We start from the raw sequence: 26,951 nt of genomic DNA on the forward strand, positions 1-26,951 counted from the left end.
TCCACTCCCCACCCCCACAGAACCCTCTGTCATCCCCTCTGTCACCCAGGCTGGAGTGAAGCGGTGCGATCTCGGCTCACTGCAACCTCCGCCTCCCGGGTTCAAGCGATTCTCCAGCCTCAACCTCCCAAGTAGCTGGGATTACAGGCGCCTGCCACCACGCCTGGCTAATTTTTGTATTTTTAGTAGAGACAGGGTTTCACCATGTTGGCCAGGCTGATCTTGAACTCCTGACCTTGTGATCCGTCCGCCTCAGCCTCCCAAAGTGCTGGGATTACAGGTGTGAGTCACTGAGCCCGGCCTAGAGCACCATTCTTTACAAAGAAGGTCCCTCTTTTATTCTGAGATTACTGTGTGGTGTACTGTTAACTGTTTACTTTCTTTAGAGCCTTCCTCAAACTGGAAATTCTTCAGCCTATAGGTTAGATAAGAAGCAAGTGGATATTCTTCGTTTTTTTTTTGGCTTTCCTGGTTTCCACTGACTTGACTTTTGCAAGGTATTGTTTAGAAAAGGCTGTTCTTTTATCTTCTGCTCCAAGATTCCTTCTTTCTTGTATTTAAATCAAATGTTTTAACTTCTTCCCCCAGACCATTCTGTAATCATAATCTGTATTCATCCACATTTCAAGCCCTCTAGAATAAAATATTCCAACAGTTGATTTATATGTAAAACATGTTAGTGTTATTTTGCTTTACATAAACTTGTAAGGATTTTTTATTTAAAGGATTTTAAAAATACAACACATAGTCAATATAAACATGTATTGGGAATTATAAACCATTCTTTCTTCCAAGCACTGGATGAGATACTAAAAAAAACCAGTATCTTACCAACAGCCATTAGAACAGGCTAAAATGAAAAAGAAACCGTTGTTAACGAGGTTACTAATCCCCCAACTTTCAATACTGAGTTCTTTCATCATCCATGTGCAATCCAGAGATGACACATAGCAGGCTGGTAAAATTATTCTGGAAAACGACAACTGTACTTAGACAAAATAAGTTAATTCTATATAGTTGTCCGTTAAAGTTTTATGTGGCTATGATTCCATTTGAGCTAAAAATTGGCTTTTAACTGTTTCCAAATCAGCACTAGCAGAGGAGAGAGAGGTAAATAAAGCCAATGGCACTCTCTTCCGAGGCTCAAAATGGTTAAATTTTGATGCAGATTTAACCTTAGCGAGTTTCAGTCAGTCCATTTAGATGATCCTGTAGGTTCATACAAATACACTGAACCGTTGGTTTAACTTCTCTTCCTTCCTCAAAGTTTATGATAAAGAGACTCATCCCTGTATTGGGAGTAACTGACATAACTTCGGATCTGCGCAGAGTGGCTGGTAAGGAACACTTAAGGTCAGTCAGAAAATAATCAAACAGACTTCTCATGTAAGCACCGTGACTCACAACTAAGACACTGGCTGCTAATCCTGGAACACCACTGTCTGAATTAACTTCAGAGCTGCGATTTTTTCCTAAAGGAAATATCTCTGCCAAAGAAGTTTCCAGACAGTTGCCTGGAGATCCTTGGGAAAACTGTTCTTTTTGATCTGCTTCTTTCAGGATTAGCTGACAAAGAAATTCAAAAAAGTCTATTCCACGCATTTTCACCTACAAGAAAAGAAATAAAAGTCAAAATAAAGTGCCATTAATGATTTCCTTAAAATGTTAACATAGAACATAACTGACTGGATTTTTTTCTAATATTGAATGCCAAGTACTACACAAACAGAAGAATCTCAATCTACATTTCTATTCCTTCAATCAGTAGTTTCAGGGACATATATATGTATATAAGTATCCACCACATTTCTGGAACTATGAAAGCACCATGCAGACCAAGATGAAGAAGATACAATTCCCAATTCCTGACTTCAAAGCACTCACGGTCTAGTTAGGGAAACCTACAAGCCAACAGAAACTCATAAAACAGTGCTAACAGGAAGCTGTCTCTGGCGCTTCAGTGCCACTGGAACAACAGCAGCAACAAATCCTTCCCTTACTAAAGTAATGTATTTTCAAGAAAATTAAGATAAAGATTAAGGAGGTGGTGGTGGGTTGGGGGAATCACCAATAATGCAATTCAAAGCAGAACCCTGAAGAAATGCAAGCACAGGGCTGCCATCATGAACCGAGCTGAGGAGGCAGTGGAGGAAGAAATGCAAGCACAGGGATGCCATCAGGAACAGAGCTGAGGAGGCAGCAGAGGAAGAAATGCAAGCACAGGGCTGCCATCATGAACCGAGCTGAGGCGGCAACGGAGGAAGAAATGCAAGCACAGGGCTGCCATCATGAACCGAGCTGGGGAGGCAGCAGAGAAGAAATGCAAGCACAGGGATGCCATCACGAACAGAGCTGAGGCGGCAGCGGAGGCCTGAAGACTTCATGTTTTGAGTTATTTCACCTCGAGTGACTTGCCAATCACCCTCTTTAAACTCCACTCCCACCACTAAGCCACTGCTTCATATTCAAAGGTCTTTTTTAGAAGTACCATCCAATAACACCTTTCCTTAAGTCCATTATCAGTAATGACAAAGGCAACTGAAAAATAAATAAGATTTTAAATAGAAAAGAATAATTTGCTAAGTAAATAGATAATTTAAAAAGGAAAAGAGAATGAACCAAGCAACTTTCAAACTACTTAGCTAAAATTCCAAAACATCTCATTTATGAGTCTTAATTCAACCACTCTGACATCAGCAGTGCCACATACCTGGTCCAGCGTCTCTCCTCCGGGCGGTGTAAACACAGGGCACTCCTCCCTGGCTGCTTTGGCCATGGCCCTCAGCTCACTTAGCGCTTTGCCTTCTACAACCCCGTATTTCTGAAATAATCCAATAGATAACATGTTTCTCAAAGGAGACTGCAATATAACAATTAAGTTTATGTTTATGGCAAATTTAGAACATTCATCTCAGGAATAAGCTAAATCTCCTCCACTTCATTTATTGTATCTCCTCTGAACTGATAATGAGAATGTCCTCGGTAGAGGGCCATGAACCTTAGAAAATATAATTGAAATATTGAGTTGCACACTATGTCCAAACGGGTTATTTTAAAATAACTTGCTAAGCAATCTTAAGTAGATGGTGGGAATTTATTGAACACATAAATACAGAGATTTGCACAGATTGTAGGACTAGAGATTAACATGCAAAAGGTACCAACTCAGCCACCTCCCATCCACATATATTATCCCATTTGATCCCAATGACAGCACTATGAAATAGCTAAATAAATATATCACCATAGTTATAAGGAAGTTGAGTTTTAAGACATTAACATGAGAGATCTATTTCTTTTTTTTTCCTTTTTTTTTTTTGAGACAGAGTCTCGCTCTGTCACCCAGGCTGGAGTGCTGTGGTGCGATCTCAGCTCACTGCAACCTCCGCCTCCCGGGTTCAAACGATTCTCCTGCCTCAGCCTCCTGAGTAGCTGGGACTACAGGCACGTGCCACCACACCTGGCTAATTTTTTGTATTTTTAGTAAAGATGGCGTTTTACCATGTTAGCCAGGATGGTCTCAATCTCCGGAACTCAAGTGATCTGCCCACCTCAGCCTCCCAAAGTGCTGAGATGACAGGCCACCATGCCAGCCACATGGCACCATTCTTAAGCTATTAAACTGGGAAACCACAGAGTCTAATAATACCAATTGTTGGTGTAAAAAAACAAAACTTTCTCCTAGGTCATTCATGGGACTATAAATTGGCACAGGTTTTCTGGAAAGCAACTTGGCAATATGTATATAAAAGCCTTAAAAAAAGTACACACTCACTGATGTCCATTTCTAGAAATACACAGGTCTACAATGAATTAACTACAAAGATGTTTAGTTTAACATTATTTACATCAGCGGGAATCTAGTGAAAACCTAGCTGTCCATCAGCAGTAGCTAGGTTACATAAATTATGCAATATCCGTATTTTTCACCTTTAAACTCTTCTATACTGTGTTAAGTTCTTATGAGTGTGCCTTCTTTTATACCTTAAGATGCTTATCTTGCTTGATTTTAATAATAAGATGCTATATATGAGGGCATGTAACAGTGACTGTCATATGGTAGATTCTTAAATATTTTCACTGATTGAAAATCCCTAGCAGAAATGCATTTAACTTTTAGCCAAGTGACAAACTGCGGTGGCTTACTGATAATTTATGGTAAAGAATAATATGTAAATAAGTTACTTACCCTTTCCCGAAGTCTTGAATCATACTTTACTGTCATATCTTTGCAAACTTTGCTTTTCTCCAAAATTCCATGCATGGTCTGAAAATCAAGACAATTGTTCCTTTTTTTAATAAAAACAATCACCATTCTGGTGGAAACACTGAAAGAATCTATGGCATCTTAGTGAATAAAAAAGAACTAGAGCCAGGCACAGTGGCTCACGCCTGTAATCCCAGCACTTTTGGAGGCCAAGGTGGGTGGGTCATGAGGTCAGGAGATCGAGACCATCCTGGCCAACATGGTGAAACCCTATCTCTACTAAAACTACAAAAAATTAGCCGGATGTGGTGGCTCGCGCCTGTAGTCCCAGCTACTCGGGAGGCTGAGGCAGGAGAATCGCTTGAACTCGGGAGGCTGAGGTTGCAGTGAGCCGAGATCGCGCTACTGCACTCCAGCCTGGGCGACAGAATGAGAATCCATCTCAAAAAAAAAAAGAAATTAGAAATGATTTTCCTTTGCAAAAGTTGCGCATCCGTGTCTCTTCATTCCTGATTTTGATATTCTCTTCGAATCTATCTTCTAGTTCAGAAGTCAGCACAATCCAGACCATCATCTGCTTTTGCAAATCAAGTATTTTACTGGGACACAGCCACAGCATTCATTTATGCATGGTCGATGGCTGCTTTCTTGCTATAACCGCAGACTTGAACAGGTGTAACAAGACTGTGTAGACTATAAACCCTAAAAAAATTACTATCTGGCTCTTTGCAGACAACGTTTACTAATCCCTGTTCTAGCTCCTTAATTCACCATTCAAATATGTCTAAACTGTTGTTAAACCCATCCATTGAGCCTTAATTCCAATTGTATTTTCAGTTCTAGAATTTGTATTTGGTTCTTTTTTACAGTTTATTTTTTATAGTTCTCTGCTGAAATTCTACATCTTGCACCTATACAAAAATATAGTTACTTTAAAGCTCGTGTCTGATAACTCCATCAGGTAAGTCATGTGGCTGTTTGTTGTCTTTAGCTCATTTTTATTCGCATTTCCTTCTCATTGTATGTCTAGCGATTTTTGATTGAAAAGTGACCCTGTATTTGCAACACTCTGGAAATAATTTAGGTCCATGATCTGCCTTTTTTAAAAACACATTTCCCGACAAATTAGACATCATCAGCATACTGTTTTACATGTATTGTCAATATTTCCTTGCATTTTCCTATACCTTTACCAATTTCTTTGTTCACTATTGTATTCTGAAACTCAGATCTCCCTTCTGGAATTATTTTCCTTCTTTTTCATTTTTCCTTTCAAAGTTACTTCAGGATCTCTTTGTCTGAAATGTCATTTCACCTACACAGCAGAAAAAAATCTTGCTGGGTATAAAACTCTAGGTTAATCCTTATTATTTCTCAGCACAATAAAGAAATCATCAATATGAACAAATTTGCTGAAAGCCTAACTAATGGTCTTTAATGGATGATTTTTTTCCTCCTTATTCTTTAGAGTCTTGTAATTTTGCTATAATTAATGTAGATATGGGTTTCTTTTTTATTTATCCTGGTTGGGATTTGGTACACTTCTTGGATCTGTCTTTCAACAATTCTGTAAAATTGTCAATATTCTATAACCTCTGAATATCACCTCTTCCTCCCCATTCCCCATTCTTTCTGCTATCTCCTTCTGAATGACACCAGAACTTCTCATCATGCTCTTCATGTCTTCTAAACGCTCATATTTTATTTATTTTTTAAAGGGACTTTTTTTTTCAGACAGGGTCTCGCTCTGTCACCCAGACTGGAGTGAAGTGACACAGTCACGATTCACTACAGCCTCAACTCCCTGGGCTCAAGTGATCCTCCCACCCCAGCCTCCCAAGCAGCTGGGACTACAGGCAAGTGCCACCACACGCAGCTAACTTTTTTAGTTTTTGTAGAGACGAGGTCTCTATGTTGCCCAGGCTGGTCTCAAACTCCTGGCTGAAGTGATCTTCCCGCTTTGGCCTCCCAAAGTGCTGGGATTTCAGGTCCCAGCCACTGTGCCCAGCTAAACTCTCATATTTTAAATCTATCACACTGTGCTACATTTAGGTTATTATCACGTATTTATCTATGAGTTAATGATCACTTTAGCTGTGTATGATCTATAATTTAGTACTTCCACTGAGGTTTCCATTTTTTGACTTTTTTCTGTTTTTAATCTTTAATTTTTGTGGGTATACAGTAAATGTATGTATTTATGGGGCATATGAGACACTTGGATACAGGCATGCAATGCATGACAATCACATCCCGGTCATCAGGGTATACATCCCCATAAGCATTTATCCTTTCTGTTACGAACAATCCAGTTATATCCTTTTAGTTATTTTCAAATGTGCAATTAAATTATTATTGACTATAGCCGCCCTGTTGTGTTATCAAATACTAGGTCTTATTCATTCTTTCTTTTTGTACGCATTAACCATCCCCACTTCCCCAACACCTCGCCCTACTACCTTTCCCAGACTCTGGTCACCATCCTTCTACTCCCGATCTCCATGAGTTCAACTGTTTTAATTTTTCGCTCCAACAAATAAGTGAGAACATGGCAAGTCTGTCTTTCTGTGCCTGGCTTACTTCACTTAATGACCTCCAATTCCATCCATGTTGTTGCAAATGACAGGATCTCACTCTTTTGTGGCTGAAAAGTGCTTCACTGTGTGTGTGTGTGTGTACATTTCCTTTTTTCATTCATCTGCTAATGGACATTTGGGTTATTTCCAAATCTTGGCTATTGTAAAAAGTGCTGCAATAAACATGGGAGTGCAGGTATCTCTTCAATATCCTGATTTCCTTTCTTTGGGAACATACCTAGCAGTGGGACTTCTGGATCACACGGTAGCTCTGTTTGTAGCTTTTTGAGGAACCTCCTTCCAAACAGTTTTTCACAGTGGTCGTACTAATTCCCATTCCCACCAACAGTGTACAAGGGTTCCCTTTTCTCCACAGCCTTGCCTGCATGTGTTATTGCCTGTCTTTTGGATAAAAGCCATTTTAACTGGGGTAAAATGATATCTCATTGTAGTCTGCATTGCATTTCTCTGATTACCAATGATGAGCACCTTTTCATATGTCTCTTTGTCATTTGTACGTCTTCTTTTGAGAAACACCTATTCAGACATCTTGCCCATTTTTAATTGGATTATTACATTTTTTCCTATAAAATTGTTTGAGCTCCATCTATACTCTGGCTATTAATCCCTTGTCAGATGGGTAGTTTACAAATATTTTCTCCCATTCTGTGGGCTGTCTCTTCACTTTGCTGATTGATTCCTTTGCTGCACCAAAGCTTTTAAACTTGATGTGATCCCATTTGTCCATTTTTGCTTTGGTTGCCTGTGCTTGCAGTGTATTGCTCAAGAAATCTCTGGCCAGAACAATGTTCTTGAGAGTTTCCCCAATGTTTTATTGTAGTAGTTTCATAGTCTAAGGTCTTAGATTTAAGTCTTCAATCCATTTTTATTTGATATTTATACATGGAGAAAGACAGGGGTCTAGTTTCATTCTTCTGTATATGGATATCCAGTTTTCCAAGCACTATTTATTGAAGAGACTCTCCTAATGTATCTTCTTGGCATCTTCATCAAAAATGAATTTGCTGCAGATGTATGGATTTGTTTCCGGGTTCTCTATTCTGATCCACTGGCTATGTGTCTGTTTTTATGTAAGTGCCACGCTATTTTGGTTTCTATAGCTCTTTGTATAATTTGAAGTCCGGTAATGTGATTCTTCCAGTTTTGTTGTTTTTGCTAAGGATGGCTTTGACTATTCTGGGTCTTTTGTAGTTCCACATAAATTTTAGGATGCTGTTTTCTACTTCTGTGAAGAATGTCATTGGTAGTTTGATAGAAATTGCATTGAATCTGTAGACTGCTAAAATGTATGAACATTTTAACAATATTGACTCTTCTAATCCATGAACATAGAATATCTTTCCATTTTTTTGTTGTCCTCTTCAACTTCTTTCATCAGTGTCTTATAGTTTTCCTTGTGGAGCTCTTTCATTTCTTTGGTTAAGTTAATTCCTGAGTATTTAATTTTATTTGTGGCTACTGTAAATGAGATTACTTCTTAATTTCTTTTTCAGATTGTTGAAAAAGAATTGTTGGCATATTCAAATGCTACTGATTTTTGTACATTGTTTTGTATCCTGCAACTTTGCCAAACGTATCAGTTCTAACTGTTTTTTGGTGGAGTTTTCAAGTTTTTCCAAATATAAGATCATATAATCTGCAAACAAGGATAATTTTGATTTCTTCCTTTCCAATTTAAATGTTCTTTATTTCTTTCTCTTGTCTGATTGCTCTAGCTAATACTTCCAGTACTATGTTGAATAACAGTGGTGACAATGGGCCTCCTTGTCTTGTTCTAGATCTTAGAGGAAAGGCTTTCAGTTTCTCCTCACTCACTATGATACAAGCTGTGGGTCTATTGCATATGGCTTTTATTGTGTTGAGGCTTTTATTGTATTGTTTTATATTGTTACTTCTATACCTAGGTTGTTTTTGGGTTTTCATCATGAAGGGATGTTAAATTTCATCAAATGTTTTTTCAGCCTCAATTGAAATGATCATATGGTTTCTGTCCTTTATTCTGTTGATATGATGTATCACATTGATTCATTTGTTTATGTTGAACCATCCTTGCATCCCTGAGATTAATTCCACTTGGTCAGGAAGAATGATCTTTCTAACGGTATTGTTGAATTTGGTTTGCTAGTATTTTGTTAAGGATTTTTGCATCAATCTTCATCAGGAATAGTGACCTGTAGTTTTCTTCTTTTAATGTGTCTTTGTCTGGTTTTGGTATCAGGATACTACAGGCCTCATAGAATAAGTTTGGAAGTATTCCTTCCTCCTCTATTTTATGGAATAGTTTGAGTAGGATTGGTATTAGTACTTTAGATGTTTGGTAGAATTCAGCAGTGAAGCCATCAGGTCCCAGACTCTTCTTTACTGGGAGACTTTTATAATGGCTTCAATCTTGTTACTTGTTATTATCCTGTTTAGGCTTTGGATTTCTTCCTGGTTCAATATTGGTAGGATGCATGTGTCTAGGAATCTGTGCATTTCCTCTAGACTTTCCAATTTTTTGGCATACAGTTGCTGATAGTAGCCCTTAATGCTCCTTTGAATTTCTGAGATACTGGTTGTAATATCTCCTTTTACATCTGATATTATCTATTTGGATCTTTATTGTTTTTAGTTAAGTCTACCTAAAGGTCTGTCAATTTTACCTTCAAAATACCAATTTATCATTTCACTGATCTTTTGGAGTTTTCATTTCAATTTCAATTATTAGTAATCTGATCATTATTATTTTTCTTCTAATAATTTTGGGTTTGGTTTACTCTTGCTTTTCCAGTTCTTTCTTTTTTTTTTTTTTTTTTTTTAAAGACAAGGTTTTGCTTTATTGCCCAGGCTGGAGTGCAGTGGCACAGTCTCAGCTCACTGCAGCCTCTGCCTCCCAGGTTCAAGCAATTCTCATGCCTTGGCCTCCTGAGTAGCTGGGATTGGATTACAGGCACCTGCCACCACGCCGGGCTGATTTGTTATTTCAGTGGAGACAGTGTTTCACCATGTTGCCCAGGCTGGTCTTGAACTCCTGAGCTCAGGCAATCCTCCCATCCCGGCCTCCCAAAGTGGCTTTTCTAGTTCTTTAAGATGCATTGTGAGATGTTTATTTGGAGTTTTTCTTCTTTTGATGTAGGCCCTTATAGCTATAAACTTCCCTAATGTTTTTGCTGGATCCCACAGGTTTTGGTATGTTGTGTTTCAATTATCATTTGTTTCAAGAAATGTTTCAATTTAAGGAGATTCTTGTACGTATTTCTAGAGTTCTCTCTCTATCCACCTCTTTCTTCCAGTACTCTGACCCACAAATTTTAGTTATGTAAAAATTAACCTCCCCAAATTCCAAGTTTTGTCTCCTTAACTCACCGAGACCTCTAAGCTCTACTTGGCTTCGCCTACCAGAGTCTGGAAATTGCTTCAGCCAGAAAACCAGGACACTCCTAGGGCTCACCTTCTTTGTTCCACTTCATTCAGGCATCATAGGCCCACAGTGCCCAAAGTCTAATGTCTGAAAACAGCGGTTTCGCATATTTTGTCACATTTTCTAACTATTTATGGGGGAGATGAAATTCCAACAACAGTTTAATCTGCTCCCTGAAGATATGTCTAACAAGTCTTTTATTTCTTTACAGTGACACGGTGGTTTCTTACTCTATCAGGTAATCATAATACCTGATGTCACGGTGGGTTAATTTCTCCTGTCATTTCTCCCTGCTGTCTCATAATAGCTTATTTATATTCTTGTTAGACATTTTTTTCTAGGCTACTCTAATTTAAAAATTATTTTTTTAAAAAAGTACATAATAAAATTAAAATAAATAAGTTCTGTTGAGGAAGGTCATGTCTGTGTGGGGTTTAATTCCCTACAGACTCTGGTAGCAGATTTTTCAAGATTATACAATTGTTGAGACTTTTGGTACATCATATTAGACCTTAACTCTAAACTCACCTGTTGCTGAGCGTGGTGGTTCACGCCTGTAATCTCAGCACTTTGGGAGGCTAAGGCGGGTGGATCACCTGAGGTTAGGAGTTTGAGACTAGCAACATGGTAAAACGCCATCTCTACTAAAATTACAAAAATCAGCCAGGTGTGGTGGCACACACCTGTAATCCCAGCTATTTGGGAGGCTGAGGCATGAGAATCACTTGAACCCAGGAGATGGAGGTTGCAGTGAACAGAGACTGCACCACTGTACTCTAGCCTGGGCACAGAGTGAGGCTCTGTCTCAAAACAAATAAATTAAAAAATTTACCTGCTTTGTCCTCATGAGATCACTGGAGAAAGCATGAGTAAACTTCACATTATTCAGAAATATACCAGCAGCTGCTGCTTGTCTAAATCCAGTTTCTGAAAGAGGTACATCTACTCCTTGTCCTGTGATATATTAAGAAGAGGAACAATAACATTCAAAACTACATATAAGAGATGTATAAATCACATGTAGAAAATATAGGCTGCATTTATCTATATTTTAATGAAAGATTTTTTTAAGGACTTTTCCACATAACTTTTCAGGGAGTTATTAGCAAGTAAAAGTAAGTTGTAAGTCTATAAAGGCTCAGGTATTCAATTATTTTCCAAAAGAATGCTTGCCTAATGGGAATTAGGTGATGATGAGACACAAATGTCTTAGCTTTTCCCTCTTTTATGTTTGCCCATCTCTTCAATAATTGGCTCTGATCTTACAGGTAATGTGTTGGGACGGTAGGACCATCATCTAAAAGTTTTTTCCTTCTTCATTCCCATCATCCAAATGCTCAGTATTATAATGGTATTACTTTTCCTCTTTCCTTCCTCCCTCCCTTTCTTTTCCTTTTTCATTTAAAAAATGCTTTGAAACCTCTATTTCCAGGATAACGGCTGACTGGACACTCTGAAGGGACCTCCTACTACAAAAGATCTAAATGGTGTGTCTGTGTGTGTGTGTCTGTGTGTGTATGTGTATGTTTGTGTGTGTGTGTGTCTGTATGTGTGTGTGTCTGTGTGTGTGTATGTTTGTGTGTGTGTGTGTGTGTGTCTGTGTGTGTGTATGTTTGTGTCTGTGTCTGTGTGTGTGTGTGTGTGTGTGCTGCATTGCTGGGCCCACAGAACGTATAAAAAATCTCCAAGGGACAAAGCAAAGCAACCCCAAAACCCTGCGCTCAACTGTGAAACCAAGATGAAGAAAATGACGGTGGTGGGCTATCAGGACGGGCTGGTGGGGCTAGGGGAGGAGGCCTGCTGGAGCGGACGGCAAGCGGGAAGACTAAACACAAAATTCTTGGGAGCAAGGGCTCCTGTAAGGAGACTTAACGTGCAGCCTCAGGCCTGTGGTAAAATAAAATACAAATCCTTTTCAGAGCAAATCATTCTCAAAAGAGGCTAACAGGTTTTCCACTAATTTAGAACAAGTAATTGTTTAGCCAAAGATTCAACACACAAGAAAATAATCTATCATAAACCAAAGCCACCCATCAAAACTTCAGACGTTGAAATCAGCAAATATGGACTTTACAATGACTATGAATAAAACATAAAGACAGAATCACAAAAACAAGCAATTAACAGTAAGCATCAAAAATAAGCAGACAGTTTTCTAAAATCACCAAATAGATCTTTTAATAATAAGAATCAGAATTGCCAGGGGCTGGGGGGGGCCCCTTGATGGATAAACAGAGGCTTGGATGAAAGGAGGTTTAATGAACTCAGACAGGGCAGAAGGTATTGCCCAGTACACAGCACAGATACAAGGAGATAGAACACAGCTCAGATATATCAAGAGTTCCAAAGGAAAGAATGAGAATTCCTAATGATGCATTGTCTTAGTTGCTATAACAAAGTACTTCAGACTGGGTGGCTTATTAACAACAGATACTTATTTCTCACGGTTCTGGAGGCTGGAAGTTTGAGATGAGGGTACCATCATGGTTGGGTTCTGGTGAGGGCCCTCTCCACATTACAGGCTGCTGACTTCTCCTTCAGTGCTCCCATGGCACAAAGAGGAAAGAGCTCTCCGGTGTCTCTCGCATAAATTCCATTCATGAGGGCTGCACCCTTGTGGCCTAATGACCACCCAAAGACCCCACCTCCTAATGTCATCATATTGGGAGTTATGATTTCAACATGTAACTTTTGGGAAGAAAAACATTCAGTTTATAACATGCATCTAATTGGAACGCTAAAAGAACAGAAAAAAAAATGGCTGGGCATGCTGGCTCATGCCTGCAACCCCAACACTTTGGGAGGCCGAGGTGGGTGGATCACTCCAGGTCAGGAGTTTGAGACCAGCCTGGCCAACATGGAGAAATCCTGTCTCTACTAAAAATACAAAATTAGCTGGGCGTGGTGGAGCACACCTGTAATCCCAGCTACTTGGGAGGCTGAGGCAGGAAAATTGCTTGAGCCCAGGAGGCGGAGGTTACAGTGAGCCGAGATCACACCACAGCACTCCAGCCTGGGCAACAAGAGTGAAATTCCGTATCAAAAAAAAAAAAAAAAAAAGGAATAGAAAAAATGAAGGAGAGGAATATGAAAAGAAAATAGCTGAGAATTTCACAGAATAAGAAAACACATGAAAATCAAGCAGAATAAATTTAACAAAAAAAACCCTCCTAGATACGTTATGAGAAACTGAAGAATACCAAAATTGAAGCGTTTAAACGAAGTTACAGAGAAAGACCTATTTCCTACCATGGAACACCATTTAGCTGACAGAAACCTCTTACCAGGAAAAATGGAACCAAAAACTGCAGAATGCTATCTTCCAAGGGCTGAGAGAATCACCAGTTCGAAGTGTGTACTGACTGAAGCCACTGCGTTTACCACCAGCTGCTCTATATACACTAGAGGACTTTTCAAAGAATGTACTTCAGAAATGGTCTGAGATGAAAACAAATGAGGAGCAGAGAAACTTGCAAATATATTCATAAATTTAAATGCCATCTAAACAAATGAAGATAATGTCGTCTACCTCAAGCAATTAAAAAAAGACAGGACTAAGCTACTAGACAAGTTATTTGTATTTTTTGGAAGAGGGGATATTAATATTATACTTTATTAGGTACTGTCAGAGTGAATGTGTCCCCCCAAAATTCAAATGTTGATATCCTAACCCTCAATGTGATGGTATTAGGAGGCAGGCCTTTGGGAGGTGATTAGATCCTAGGGTGGAGCCTTCATGAACAGGATTAGTGTCCTTATAAGTGCTCTCGTTCTCTCTCTGCCATGTGAGGATATTAACCAGAGGACAACAGTCTGCAAACCAGGAATCAGGCCCTCCACAGACACTGGATCTGCTGGCACCCTGATCTTGGAATTCTCAGTCTCTAGAACTGTGTACTGTTGAAGCCACTGAGTCCATGATACTCTGTTACAGCAGCCCTGGCTAAGACAGGTATGAGGGTAAAACTTTTAAGATAACCATGAAAAGAATGGAAATGGTACATCAACTCAAAGGTAGTGGGGAAAGTAAGAGAGTGTTGAACAGGAAAAAACCAAGCACTTAAGAAGTAAAAGCAGGTAAGATAAAAAAGAAAGACTAGAAAAAGAAGGGGGAAACAACAACAAAGAAAAAAAATCAAAACACATCAGTGATCAGAATAAAGGCAAACAGCCACTACTGCTAGTCAAAAGACAAATTCTAGGCCAGGCGTGATGGCTCACGCCTGTAATTCCCACACTTTGGGAGGCCAAGGCAGGTGGATCACCTGAGGTCAGGAGTTCGAGACCTGCCTGGCCAACATGGTGAAACCCCGTCTCTACTAAAAATACAAAAATTAGGTCGGGCATGGTGGCTCACACCTGTAATCCCAGCACTTTTGGAGGCCAGGATGGGTGGATCACGAGGTCAGAAGTTCAAGACCAGCCTGACCAACGTGGTGAAACTCCGTCTCTACTAAAAATACAAAAATTAGCCGGGCCTGGTGGCACACACCTGTAATCCCAGCTACTCGGGAGGCTGAGACAGGAGAATCACTTGAACCCGGGAGGCAGAGGTTGCAGGAGCCGAGATCACGCCATTGCACTCCAACCTGGGTGACAGAATGAGACTCCATCTCAAAATAAATAAATAAATAAATAAACAAACGAACAGACAAAAAGTAACCAGGTGTGGCAGCGAGCACCTGTAATCCCAGCTACTCGGGAGGCTGGGGCAGCAGAACTGCTCGAAGCTGGGAGGCAGAGGCTGCAGTGAGCCGAGATCGCACCACTGCAGTCCACCCTGGGCGACAGAGCAAGACTCTGTCTCAAAAAAAAAAAAAAGAAAGACAAATTATATATATTTTTAAAAGAGCCAAAATGTAGCTACATACTATTTATGAGATAACACTTAAACATGAGTACACACAAAGGGTGAAAGGAATGAGATGGAAAAATACATTCCAGTGAAATTCCATCTCCAAAACAGCTCAAGTAGCTATATTACTATCAGAAAAGTAAGACTTTATGACAAAAGTCTCACTAAGGATTTGGGGACCACTATAAAAAAATCAATGATCCCATTTACTCAGATGTAATCATTTAAACTTGTATAAGCCTAATAAAATAACCTCAATCTGTACAAAAGCAGAACACAGAAACCAAAAATGGATAGAATTTCAACTATTAAAGGGCAAACTGGCCACCGCAGCAGGGAATTAAAAATACTGCACTCATAAATTGATATTTAGGACATGCAGGCAAACTAGTGCATTTATAAAGTTAATAAAGTGTGTAAGATTTGAAAAACAAAATCAAGAAGGCTGATTATTTGATATATAACTCCAGTCCCAACAGTGAGGGATTATAGATTTTTCTGAAGCATACAATGGAAGAATTATAAAAACTGACCATAATTAACACATTTCAAAGAAGTATCATCAAATAAACCATACTGACAGAACACAAAAGCATTTACAATGGAAGTCACTCAATGGGAATTTAAAATACTTAGTGCTGAATGCTTACCACATTACCACGTGTCAAAACTATGGGCATGCAAACAAAAACAGTGCTTAGAAATATATAAGCCTTGAGGACCGGTGCAGCGGCTCACACCTGTAATCTCAGCACTCTGGGACACCGAGGCAGGCAGATCACCTGAGGTCAGGAGTTCAAGACCAGCCCGGTCAACATGGTGAAACCCCATCTCTACCAAAAATAGAAAAATTAGCTGGTCATGGTGACGTGCGCCTGTAATCCCAGCTACTCAGGAGGCTGAGGCATGAGAAATTGCTTGAACCCGAGGGGCAGAGGGTGCAGTGAGCTCAGATCGTGCCACTGTACTCCAGCTGGAGCGGCAGAATGAGACCCTCAAAAAAAAAAAAAAAAAAAAAAAAGGAATATATGAGCCTTGAATGCTTACACACAAAAGGCTATAACTTAAAGAACTAAAGCATCCAATTGACAAGGTCAGGAAAAGAACACAAACCTAAAACAAGTGTGAACACAAAAACTTTCTTGACGTTCTACTGTCAATGTCTTAGGAAAGAAGAGAAGTGAGCAATACCAAAGGCCAGGTGGTAAGAGGCCTCAGTCCAAAGGATAACCTGGGTGGGGCATATTTTGTCTGAAAACAAAGGTTCCTTTGAGAATCAGACCAGTTAGTGTCCATAAAAGGGAGTCAGGCTCATGGAATATGAAAATCAGTTTTTGTAAACCCCAGAAGTCCCTAACCAAAAAAATAAAACTCAAAGCTTTTATAATCACAGCATAGAAATAGCATGTCTGGCCAAAAGTTCACCCAAGATATTCTTAAAAAGCCAGACTAGCTGGATCACAGGGCAAATAAAAGATCTGAGTCCAAATTAACAGAAAAAGGGAGAAAGAATCTCTTCAGAATAAAGTAACAACCACATATGAAAATAGTTCTTTTTTAAAACCTTTATTACTACTAAAACTAAAATAACTATCTTAGCAGAAAAAATACCATTAACACTGGTCAGTGAACTTCATGCTTCCAAATATAGAATAATTTCAAATCCAGACAGTTATATTTTAAGACACCCAGACCCAATATAATTAATCAGCTGACAGAACCACTTTGAAGCTATACATAAAGAATAACTTGGAGAACTGTACTTCACACCCAGTTCACTTGAGAGATTTATTCCTCCTGGTTACTAACAGCCCTGACCATATTTCTGATCGTATTTCTGTGGTTATGATGTTTTGATTCTGTAATCCCAATTCACAATGGAGCTGCCCCCAGTCTACCCCACCCCACCAAATCTGCTTAACTCACACATCTTATTAACACGAGGGTGAGAGCTAAAATAACAATCGGATTATACCAACCTTGAATTATCTTCTCCTTGTTAAATCTTGTTTCTCCACTAAAATAGAAAGAGAAGGAGAACCTTATTAGCCAAATTATACTATTTTTGAGAGGAGGAAAAAAATGAGCAATGAAGTGTGATTATACTAATAAAGACATCATATGAAACTTGTAACATACTTCATAATCCAACCCATAAAAAACAATTTATTCTAAACTAATATTTGCAATCATCTTCTTTAATGAACAGCTAAGAACTTCAAACTACTCCAAACTAAAACATATAGATCAGGAACCAATCTTAAGTGGATTGCAAATGGAAAATCCTACTAAAAAATATAATGCAAATACCATTTTAGCCAAATAATGTTGTTAAAAGAAATATATTGATCGAAACTACTCTCACTGGCAGCAGGACCAAAAACGTGAGAGTCAGTCTCTTCACTGCTGGACTGAATGAGCAAGTGAGAGAGAATCTGAACGGAATGCGAGAGAAGTCCACAAACCTTCAGAACCCCGCCTTCTCTTAGTTCCTAGGCCTTCAGCAGTTATTTTTTGTAGTACTGACGGCTATCTTGCAGACCAACTGCACACTGAACTGAGGTTTGAGTACTACACTTTTAAAAACTAAAATACCAAAACAAATCAAAGCAACCTGAAGCAACCAGCAGGGTAAAAGAACTGGAAACTTTGTCACAAAATAACTGGGGTTACTGAGGCTGGCGGGGGCGGGGGCGGGGGGGGGAGGGCCGGAAGTGCATAGGCAAGACTGGACAGACAGCAGAACAGGTTAACAATAAATGCACTTGTCAAATACATGAAGTAGAATCAAGGAGAATTCAGTTGAGATTTGAGCGCTACTTAAATGTTTGCTGACCCAACCTAGCACTAGAATTGCTGGGCCATAAGGTATGCAAATACCCAGCATTATTAGGTAATGCCAAAGTGTCACAGCAAGTCACACCACCCTGTAGTGTGGTATACCACCCTCAACAAGACTCAGTGGTGTAAGGTTTCTTCAATCTGTGCCAATCTGGTACCTGAACAATTCATCCCACTTTGATTTTAATTTGCATTTCCTTGATTTCGATGGAAAATGATCGTTCCATTGTTTTTAAGTGAAGCACTAGTTTGTAATAATTAAAATGTTACAAAGGATTGATTTACTCAGATGTAGAAAAAAAATCTACCAGACCTGGAAGTCAGAATCATAAGCTCAGGCCTCGGCCTGGAATCTTGCTGCCTGTTTACAAAGACAGCTGTGTGCCAACCTCCGCCAAGATGCAGACTGCTGGCTTTGGCCAATACGAATGTTCTTTAAGACCCAACACAAGACCGGGTTCTTTTAGGTGGTCTCCCTCCCCGGTACCATTCCCCATCTACCTACTCTATTTAATACCCACACTCTATGCTCCCACTGTCCCCTGGCACTACCGACGTAAGTTTTCATCTGTGTGCTAACTGACTTTGTAGCTCTATGTCTATCCTGGCTCCAGTTCCTTAAAGGCACAAGCAGGGACTGCATACCCTCAACATGTCCAGGGTCTGGAGAAAATCCTGGGAAATGACAGAACTTCATGAATGTACTTTTGCCTAGAGAGGGTCATCTGGAAATATCTATCAAAATGACAAATCTGTTTACCCTTTTATCCAATAACCCAATTACTGGGAATAACTGAATTCACTCATATTTAAAAGACCATTATCATTCGCGGCCAGGTGTGGTGGCTCACGCCTGTAATCCCAGTACTTTGGGAGGCTGAGGTGAGTATGGATCACTTGAGGTCAGGAGTTCGAGACCAGCCTGGTCAACATGGTGAAACCCTGTCTCCACTAAAAACACAAATATTAGCCAGGTGTGGTGGCGGGCGCCTGTAATCCCAGCTACTTGGGAGACTGAGGCATGAGAATTGCTTAAGCTCGGGAGGCAGAGGTTGCAGTGAGCTGCGATCACACCACTGCACTCCAGTATGGGTGACAGAGCGAGACCCTATCTCACACAAAACAAAAAAAAAAAAAAAAAAGATCATTAGCTACAGTATTATTTCTAGTAGCAACAGATTATAAACAACCCAAATGTCCGTTAACAAGGAAATTAGTTTCCTTAACTGTGGCCAAAATAACCATTACTTATATTAACAAATAAACAGTGACATATCTACCTAATGGAATCCTATGCAAATGTGTCCTTTAAAGAGAGAGATTATATGTAGATACGGAACGCTCACCAAGATATATGATTAAGTAGAAAAAGCAGGGTATAGAATAATATAAAAAGAAAGCTACCTTTTTAGAAAGGAGGGAAAATAAACATATGGAGATGCACAAAGAAACAATGAAAGGATAAACATGAAACTAATAAACTTGGTCACCTACTGGTTGAGGGGAGAAGAGGAAGACTAGGGAGAATTGTTTTGGTTTCTAAATATGCAGATGTATTAGCTTAAAAAATAAATGTATGATAAAGAAATACAATTACACAGAACTGGCCAGGCGTGGTGGCTCATGCCTGTAATCCCAGCACTTTGGGAGGCCGAGGTGGGCAGATCACGAGGTGAGGAGTTCAAGACCTGCCTGGCCAATATAGTGAAACTCCGTCTCTACTAAAAGTACAAAAATTAGCCGGGCATGGTGGTGCGCGCCTGTAGTCCCAGCTACTCAGGAGGCTGAGGCAGAAGAATCGCTTGAATCCAGGAGGCGGAGGTTGCAGTGAGCCAAGATCATGCCACTGCACTCCAGCCTAGGCGACAGAGCAAGACTCTGTCTCCAAAAAAAAAAAAAAAAAGTTACGTAGAACTATTTATACCTTGGTAAAAACCAACTGCACTGATTTGCCATTATCATTGTTGTTAAAATTAATAAAAGATTTCCTAGGCCAGGTGCAGTGGCTCACGCCTATAAACCCAGCACTTTGGGAGGCTAAGGAGGGTGGATCGCCTGAGGTCAGGAGTTCAAGACCATCCTAGCCAACATGATGGAACCCCGTGTCTACTAAAAATACAAAAATTAGCCAGGCATGGTGGCAGGCACCTGTAATCCCAGATACTCGGGAGGCTGAGGCAGAAGAATTACTTGAACCCGGGAGGCAGAGGTTGCGGTGAGCCAGATCGTGCCACTGCACTCCAGCCTGGGCGACAAAAGCGAGACTTCAACTCAAAACAACAACAACAACAAAAAAAAAAAACGATTTCCTACACTCCAAAAGTCATTCAGAATCTTAAAAAATGGGCATGAAAGAGGTTATTAACCTCTACCATTCAGATGGATAAAGCAGAAGCATTCAGCGCAAACACGGGGAACCTGTCATTTTTAATCTAGAAAATAGTTACCATGTATTGGATTCACTTCCTGTCTCAGCCTCAAAATCTTGCTGAGACCAAGAACAAAATATCTGTTATTTTAATACAAATAACATCCTCATTAGACAGTGGCTTGTAGCCCTTAAATTAAACCTGGCCTAAAACTGCCTCCATGCCTAGGGAGCTGTCACCTAACTTAATATGTAAACAAACTACAACATAATTTGAGAGTATATTCCTGTAATAAGAACCAAGTCTCAGCCAATCATGGCAGCTGAGCTTTCAGCCAATTATGGGCTGCAAACTGCTCAGACATGTCCCAATAAGGCAAAGTGGAGCTGTAACCAATCAGGCTACTTCTATATGACACATCCTTTCTTTCTTTTTTTTTTTTCCTGATAGGGTCTCACTATGCAGCCCAGGCTGGAGTGCAGTGGTGTGATCTTGGCTCACTGCAATCTCCAACTCCAGGGTTCAAGCGATTCTCCTGCCTCAGCCTCCCAAATAGCTGGGATTACAGGCAAGTGCCACCACGTCCAGCTAATTTTGTATGTTTAGTAGAGACACAGCTTCACCATGTTGGCCAGGCTGGTCTCGAACTCCAGACCTAAGGTGATCCTCCTGCCTTGGCCTCCCAAAGTGCCGGGTTTATAGGTGTGAGCCACCACGCCTGGCCATGTCACTTCCCTTCTCTGTCTATAAATACTGCCTGCCTATGTCGCTGGGTTGAGCACTCTGAAGCTTTACTTGTTTAGGCGCTGCCTGATCTATGAATCATTTCTTTGCTCAAATAAACAAAGTCTAATTTGTGTGAAGTTTTTCTTTTAACATAGCTAATACAATTTCCAGCCAAGCCAGACACACCCTCATTTTGAAATCAGGGGTGAGAAGAAATTTAATAATCTACCAACCAAGAAATCATGTGAGAGCCACCAAAAAACTCAGTATTTACAAATCACGGAAATTTGGCAGAGATGATTACCTTTTGTATACTCGCTCAAAAGATTAACTCAGCATTTTTATGTAATCAAAGTAGATAATGAAAGATTCAAATTAAAACAAAGGTTTATATTGTCAAAATGTCACTTTCTAAAAAATGGAATCCCAGAAATTTGATAGTTTCGTAAAAGTACTGCCCCACCATCTAACGATTTTCAGTGAAAGCAGCATAACCGCTGTGACATAATGAAGGCTTCGTTTAGCCGTATATCAACAGAGGCTGCTGCAGACTCAACAGTATTAACACTCACAGCATTCGGTTTAGTTCTATTTGGCATTTCTGCGTTCAAATCACTTTATAAATATTAAAGAGTAGGAATCCAAAAATAGATTTTTTTCCAAAAGCTTTCATAAATATTTAATTTTACAGCTTTTATCAGCTTTATTGAGAGGTTTATATAAATCCTTGAAGTAACTGTTTAATTAGTATGCCTAGGGAATGGAAAGGGAAAGTTGATGGCTAAAACAGTTTTATTATTAATCTATTTCCCTTAACCAAGTCTGACTTGCGATAGCAGCAGAGAAGGTGAACAAAGCTGAAAGGTCAGAGGGATATATTTTGAAGGAGTCAGGAATAACACCACTCATTTTCAAAATCTGCAGTGTGGTCCATTTCCAAAACAGAAACCTGACTCTGCAGGAATCCAAGGGCTTATGCCAAGATGTTAAGTCTTAGGATCAGCCATTTATAGGACCTACAAATATACATCATTCACTTTGTAGGTTATCTCCCAGTTCTTACTTAAAAGATATTTTATCTTCTTAGTCTGGATTTATACTCTGCAGCATTGCTTCAAAAATCATATAGAAAGCTCGATTTCCCTTAATTCCTTTTAAGGAATTCAAATTCAACACACAATACTCAGTTTGCTACAAAGGAGGGACAAATCATGGGAAATCAGTGTAAATTTGAGTCAAGTTTTCAAAATAGATGTTTTTTAGTGTAAATGAAAATGTAAACCCTCACCCGGTATCACGAATACAGCTTAGTCCTAATTCCTTTACACTAATAAATTCATTTGCAAATACAGAAGATTTCAAGAGCTAGTAACACAAGACTTTTGGCTGTCCTTTTTTTTTTTGAGACGGAGTTTTCACTCATTGGCTGGAGTGCAATGGCGCAATCTGGGCTCACTGCAACCTCCGCCTCTCGGGTTCAAGAGATTCTCCTGCCTCAGCCTTCGGAGGGGCTGGGATTTAGAGGCACCCGCCACCACGCCCGGCTAATTTTTTGTATTTTTAGTACGGACGAGGTTTCACCACGTGGGCCAGGCTGGTCTTCAACTCCTGGCCTCAGGTGATCCACCCGCCTCGGCCTCCCAAAGCGCTGGGATTACAGGACTTTTGGCTGTCCTTGATCTTTATAAAGTATCTGTACAAAGTACCTTTATACTTTTATAAAGCATTAAAATTTTATAACAGTATTAGCTTTATAAAAGTACTAAATTACAGATTACCTAATAGTATTTGCTTGCTTTATGAATATACAGAACGATTATTAGCCTTACACAAAAAGTAACTGCCAACAGAAGTACAGTAAGAAAACCAAATGAGTCTTGCTGTCAATAACTTTACTAATTCGGCCAGGTGCGGTGGCTCACGCCTGTAATCCCAACACTCTGGGAGGCCGAGGTGGGCAGATAACCTGAGGTCGGGAGTTCGAGACCAGCCTGACCAATATAGAGAAACCCCAACTCTACTAAAAGTAAAAAGTAGCCGGGCGTGGCGGCGCATGCCTGTAATCCCAGCTATTGGGAGGCTGAGGCAGGAGAATCGCTGGAACCCAGGAGGCGGAGGTTGTGGCGAGCCGAGATCTTGCCATTGCACTCCAGCCTGGGTAACAAGAGTGAAACTCCTTCTCAAAAAAAAAAGCAAAAACAAAAAAACTTTACTAATTCATTTTTAAATCATTAAAAGTAAATTAAATTTAGTTTGCCAAAAAATATTAAAGTTTTAAGAGCTGCCTAAAAATGGAAATGAACTTTTCTGAGGATCCGGCAAGATGGCAGAGGTAGAGCAGAAGCTGACGTTCCGCAAATTCACCTATCGGGGCGTGGACTCGGACCAGCAGCTGGACACGTCTCACCAGCAGCTGATGCAACCGTACAGTGCGTGCCAGCGGCGGAAGCTGAACCCGGGCCTGCGGCGGAAACAGCACTCGCTGCCCAAGCGCCTGGGCAAGGCCACGAAGCCGGAAGTGGAGAAGCCGGAAGTAGTGAAGACGCACCTGGGGGACATGATCATCCCGCCCGAGATGGTGGGCAGCATGGTGGGCGTCTACAACGGCAAGACCTTCAACCAGGTGGAGATCAAGCCAGAGATGATCGGCCACTACCTGGGCGAGTTCTCCATCACCTACGAGCCAGTGAGGCACTGCCGGCCCGGCCTCAGGGCCACCCACTCCTCCCGCTTCATCCCCCTCAAGTAGTGGCTCAGCTAATAAAGGCACACATATCTCCCCCGCCCTGCCAGAAAAAAAAAAAGGAAGTGAAATGGATGGTTTTGCCTGGGACTAACTGCAAACACCTACAAATAACATTTCAAGGAACCAGACCCTTCAATAGTGCTGGATAGGTGATGGTAATGCCAACTACACGTGTTGGAGTTTTCAACAATGCTGTGCCATAAGATCATGAGAAGTTATAGTCTGACAATGATGATAGACTTACATTCTGGAACCTTGGGCAGTCTATTCCAGAAATGATACACACTGGTACTTCCATGTCGAAGTATGAAGAAAGATAAACCACATACAGGAACAGCACAAGATTCCTAATGGGTTCTGTTGAACTTAAATTGCTTTCAAGATTTTTTTGCATTATCTGAAGAGGTAAGTCCAATAAAATTCTCTAACTCTTCAAAAAGTCATTACATTTAACTATGGTGATAATGAGTCAAATTGAAAATCACTTCTTTTCCTGAAAGAATCACCAGGTTTTGGTTTTGAGAACTCTGAAGACAAGAGGAGGGATGGTCCAGGCAGGAAAGCATTGGACCAGCCCTATCAATTATTTCAACACTCTCACTCCATCTTCCTACACATAAAACAGAACAAAATAAACTATTGTCATAACTCCACACAATTATATTAAGAGAATAAAAAGTAGCCTCAAAAACGGCTGGTGATGTTCAAGTAATCTACAAATACCAGGTACACATTAAGTAGGAAACAAAAGACGGTGAGTGGTAAAGTTGCTTTGGTTAAACTCCTACTTCCTCAACGTGCCATGTGACTTTAAGCAAGTTAGAAGGTGTCTGTCTCAGCTGCCTCATGTGAAAAACGAGGATATCAGTCCTTAACTCACTAAACTGTCAGGTTTTAATTACAACAGTGTATTAAGACTTATTTTTTAAATGATTCCTATGAGGGCCTCCGGAATCAAACCCTTTTTAAGCAGCAGGAAGGGAATAAAATCCACATTTGTATGACTGTTGTCTATTAAGAATCTAAATAGGAATCATCTTTTTAGGGGTTGCCTTAACCCAAATATTGTACAACTTCTGAGTTTTCTTTTTTTTTTTTTTTTTCTTTTTGAGACAGGGTCTCACTGTGTCACCTAGGCTGGGGTGCAGTGGCCCAATCACAGCTCACTATAGCCCTGACTTCCCAGGCTCACGTGATCCAAGTGATCTTCCTGCCTCAGCCTCCCTATTAGCTGGGTTCACAGGCATACACCACTACACTCAGCTTTTTTTTGGTAGAGAGGAGGTTTCACCATGTTGCCCAGGCTGGTCTTGAACTCCTGTGCTCAAGGGATCCACCCACTTCCGCCTCCCAACGTGCTAGGATTACAGGGGTGAACCACCTTGATGGTCTGAGTTTCAATTATAAATATGACACTGGGCTGGCTGGGTCAGGCATCTAGAAAGTGCTCTAACATTGGAAGAAAGGGTGATCAGGCCTCTAGTTCCTGTTCTGCTACCAGTTAGCTGTATGACCTTTAGTAAGTTAAGAATTCTCCCAAGGCATTCTATACAACCGAAAGGGGTGGGAGAAGAGATAGGGAGGAACTAGATTTCTAAGGTAGCCATTAAAATCCTGCTAATCCCAAACGGACAATTTTAGAGGATTCTTAAGATTATCTTTCTTATAAAGGAAGGACAGGCCAGAAAAGATAGCAGTTCAAGTCAATTGACAAAGTTAAATCATATTAATGTCCCTTGTGAGCTTGAATGCAGAAATGGTATGTTATTTATCTGTATGATCCAGTCTACTGGCACATAGTACCCACACAAAATGCTGGTGTGCTAAACTATACGTTCGTATTTGGGAATAAACTGCACTTTTATTGGAGCTGTCTTTATAGAAGTTATTTCTCAGATATATTTCTTCCCCTGTTGCATCATACACTTTACCTGTCCCCCATTTAATTCTCACATTAAAATAGTGAGATAGGCACTATCATTTGCATATCAGGAAACTTAAGTCCAGGCTACCTGGCTCTTAGCTAGAGAACAGATTCCAACCGAGGTCTACCTTGCCTGAAAAATCTGTGCTCTTAGCAGGGCGCGGTGGCTCACGCCTGTAATCCCAACACTTTGGGAAGCCGAGATGGGCGGATCACTTAAGGTCAGGATTTCGAGACCTGCCTGGCCAACATGGTGAAACCGCGTCTCTACTAAAAATACAAAAATCCGTCGGGCATGGTGGCGCATGCCTCTAATCCCAGCTACTCGGGAGGCTGAGGCAGGAGAATCGCTTGAACCCGGGAGGCGGGAGGTTGCAGTGAACAGAGATAGCGCCACCGCACTCCAGCCTGGGTGACAGACACAGCGAGCTCTATCTCGCAAAAAAAAAAAGAAAAAGAAAAATCTATGCTCTTAACTACCCTGATTTTCATCTCATCTCCCGTTAACACTTGGCAAATACATGTTGATAAAAAAAGATAAGAAACATGAAGACCTATCAGCATTCAGCTCCGTGTAATGTTATGATGATAAAAAAACATTTATTTAGGATGATACGGTCTGCTGAGATCAGAGTTGTGACCCTCTTTTCTCTCCCAGAACTGTAACCTCTGGGGAAAGGAAAGAAGTCTCATATATGTGCCAGGGGGGCTGGCTGACTGGGGAAACGAGGGGGAACCTCAGAAACAGAGAGGATAGCAGAAGGCAGCCGGCATCACAAACATCAGCCACGGACGAGCAATTCTACAAACTCTTTGCAACCTGCCGGGGAGCAAAAACGGTGCCCAGACAAGTCTGTGGACATGTCTGGCACCGTTTTGGGTGCAGCCACCAAGTGCCTACGAACCCCGATCCCTTGCTCCTCCGGGTCTCGCTTTATCTGAAACACGGGACGCAGCTATCTAAGACCTGCCGTCCTCCCTCGGCGCTGCTGGGGTGAGATGAGGGGCGACACGAGACGGCCCCAGGGCAAGCGCCCCGGGAAAAGCGCTTCCAAGCCAGCCCTCCCCGGGCGGAGCGAGCAGGGAGGGGAGAGGGGGCAGACCCGTGTTCCGTTCGCCCGCTCCAATACACTCAAGGAAGAGAGAAAGGCCCCCTGCCACAGCCATACTCACTGCCGGACAACAGTCAGAGCGAAGCGAGCCATGTTCCCGGAGCCGCGACCCGTCAGCAGCCCCGCGCCGCCCCGCGCCGCCCCTGCACTGCGGGCCGCCTCCCCCACACCACT

General features: G+C 40.8%; 1 protein-coding gene and 1 pseudogene across 3 annotated transcripts; one reads left to right on the plus strand and one right to left on the minus strand.

Moving 5' to 3' along the window:
* Positions 1–659: 659 nt before the first annotated feature.
* On the minus strand, positions 660–26,951 carry TIGAR (TP53 induced glycolysis regulatory phosphatase). Of its 2 annotated transcripts, XM_025402741.1 has the most exons (6): positions 26,839–26,951; positions 17,039–17,076; positions 11,037–11,158; positions 4,190–4,267; positions 2,711–2,821; positions 660–1,608 (listed from the first exon to the last, which is right to left on the minus strand). In XM_025402741.1, exons 1-6 carry the CDS (start codon positions 26,868–26,870, stop codon positions 1,177–1,179), a joined length of 813 nt encoding a protein of 270 aa, XP_025258526.1. In that variant the 5' UTR covers positions 26,871–26,951; the 3' UTR covers positions 660–1,176. The 2 variants fall into 2 exon arrangements, with proteins under 2 accessions (XP_025258526.1, XP_025258527.1); XM_025402742.1 differs by lacking the exons at positions 17,039–17,076; positions 26,839–26,951 and adding an exon at positions 12,650–12,769.
* On the plus strand, positions 23,301–23,775 carry LOC112634875 (annotated as a pseudogene). The gene has a single exon (XR_003121841.1). The product of XR_003121841.1 is annotated as a 40S ribosomal protein S15 pseudogene (transcript).

Source organism: Theropithecus gelada, chromosome 11 (genome assembly GCF_003255815.1).
Source record: "Theropithecus gelada isolate Dixy chromosome 11, Tgel_1.0, whole genome shotgun sequence".
Classification (NCBI taxonomy): Eukaryota; Metazoa; Chordata; class Mammalia; order Primates; family Cercopithecidae; genus Theropithecus; species Theropithecus gelada.

Bases quoted from the DNA above. Each gene is read 5' to 3' on its own strand.
- TIGAR (XM_025402741.1), bottom strand. From the start codon at position 26,870: ATGGCTCGCTTCGCTCTGACTGTTGTCCGGCA. The intron at 17,077-26,838 runs GTGAGTATGGCT...TTTCTATTTTAG, and splicing joins GCTCTGACTGTTGTCCGGCA to TGGAGAAACAAGATTTAACA. The intron at 4,268-11,036 runs GTAAATTTTTTA...CTTGATTTTCAG, and splicing joins ATCTCATGAGGACAAAGCAG to ACCATGCATGGAATTTTGGA.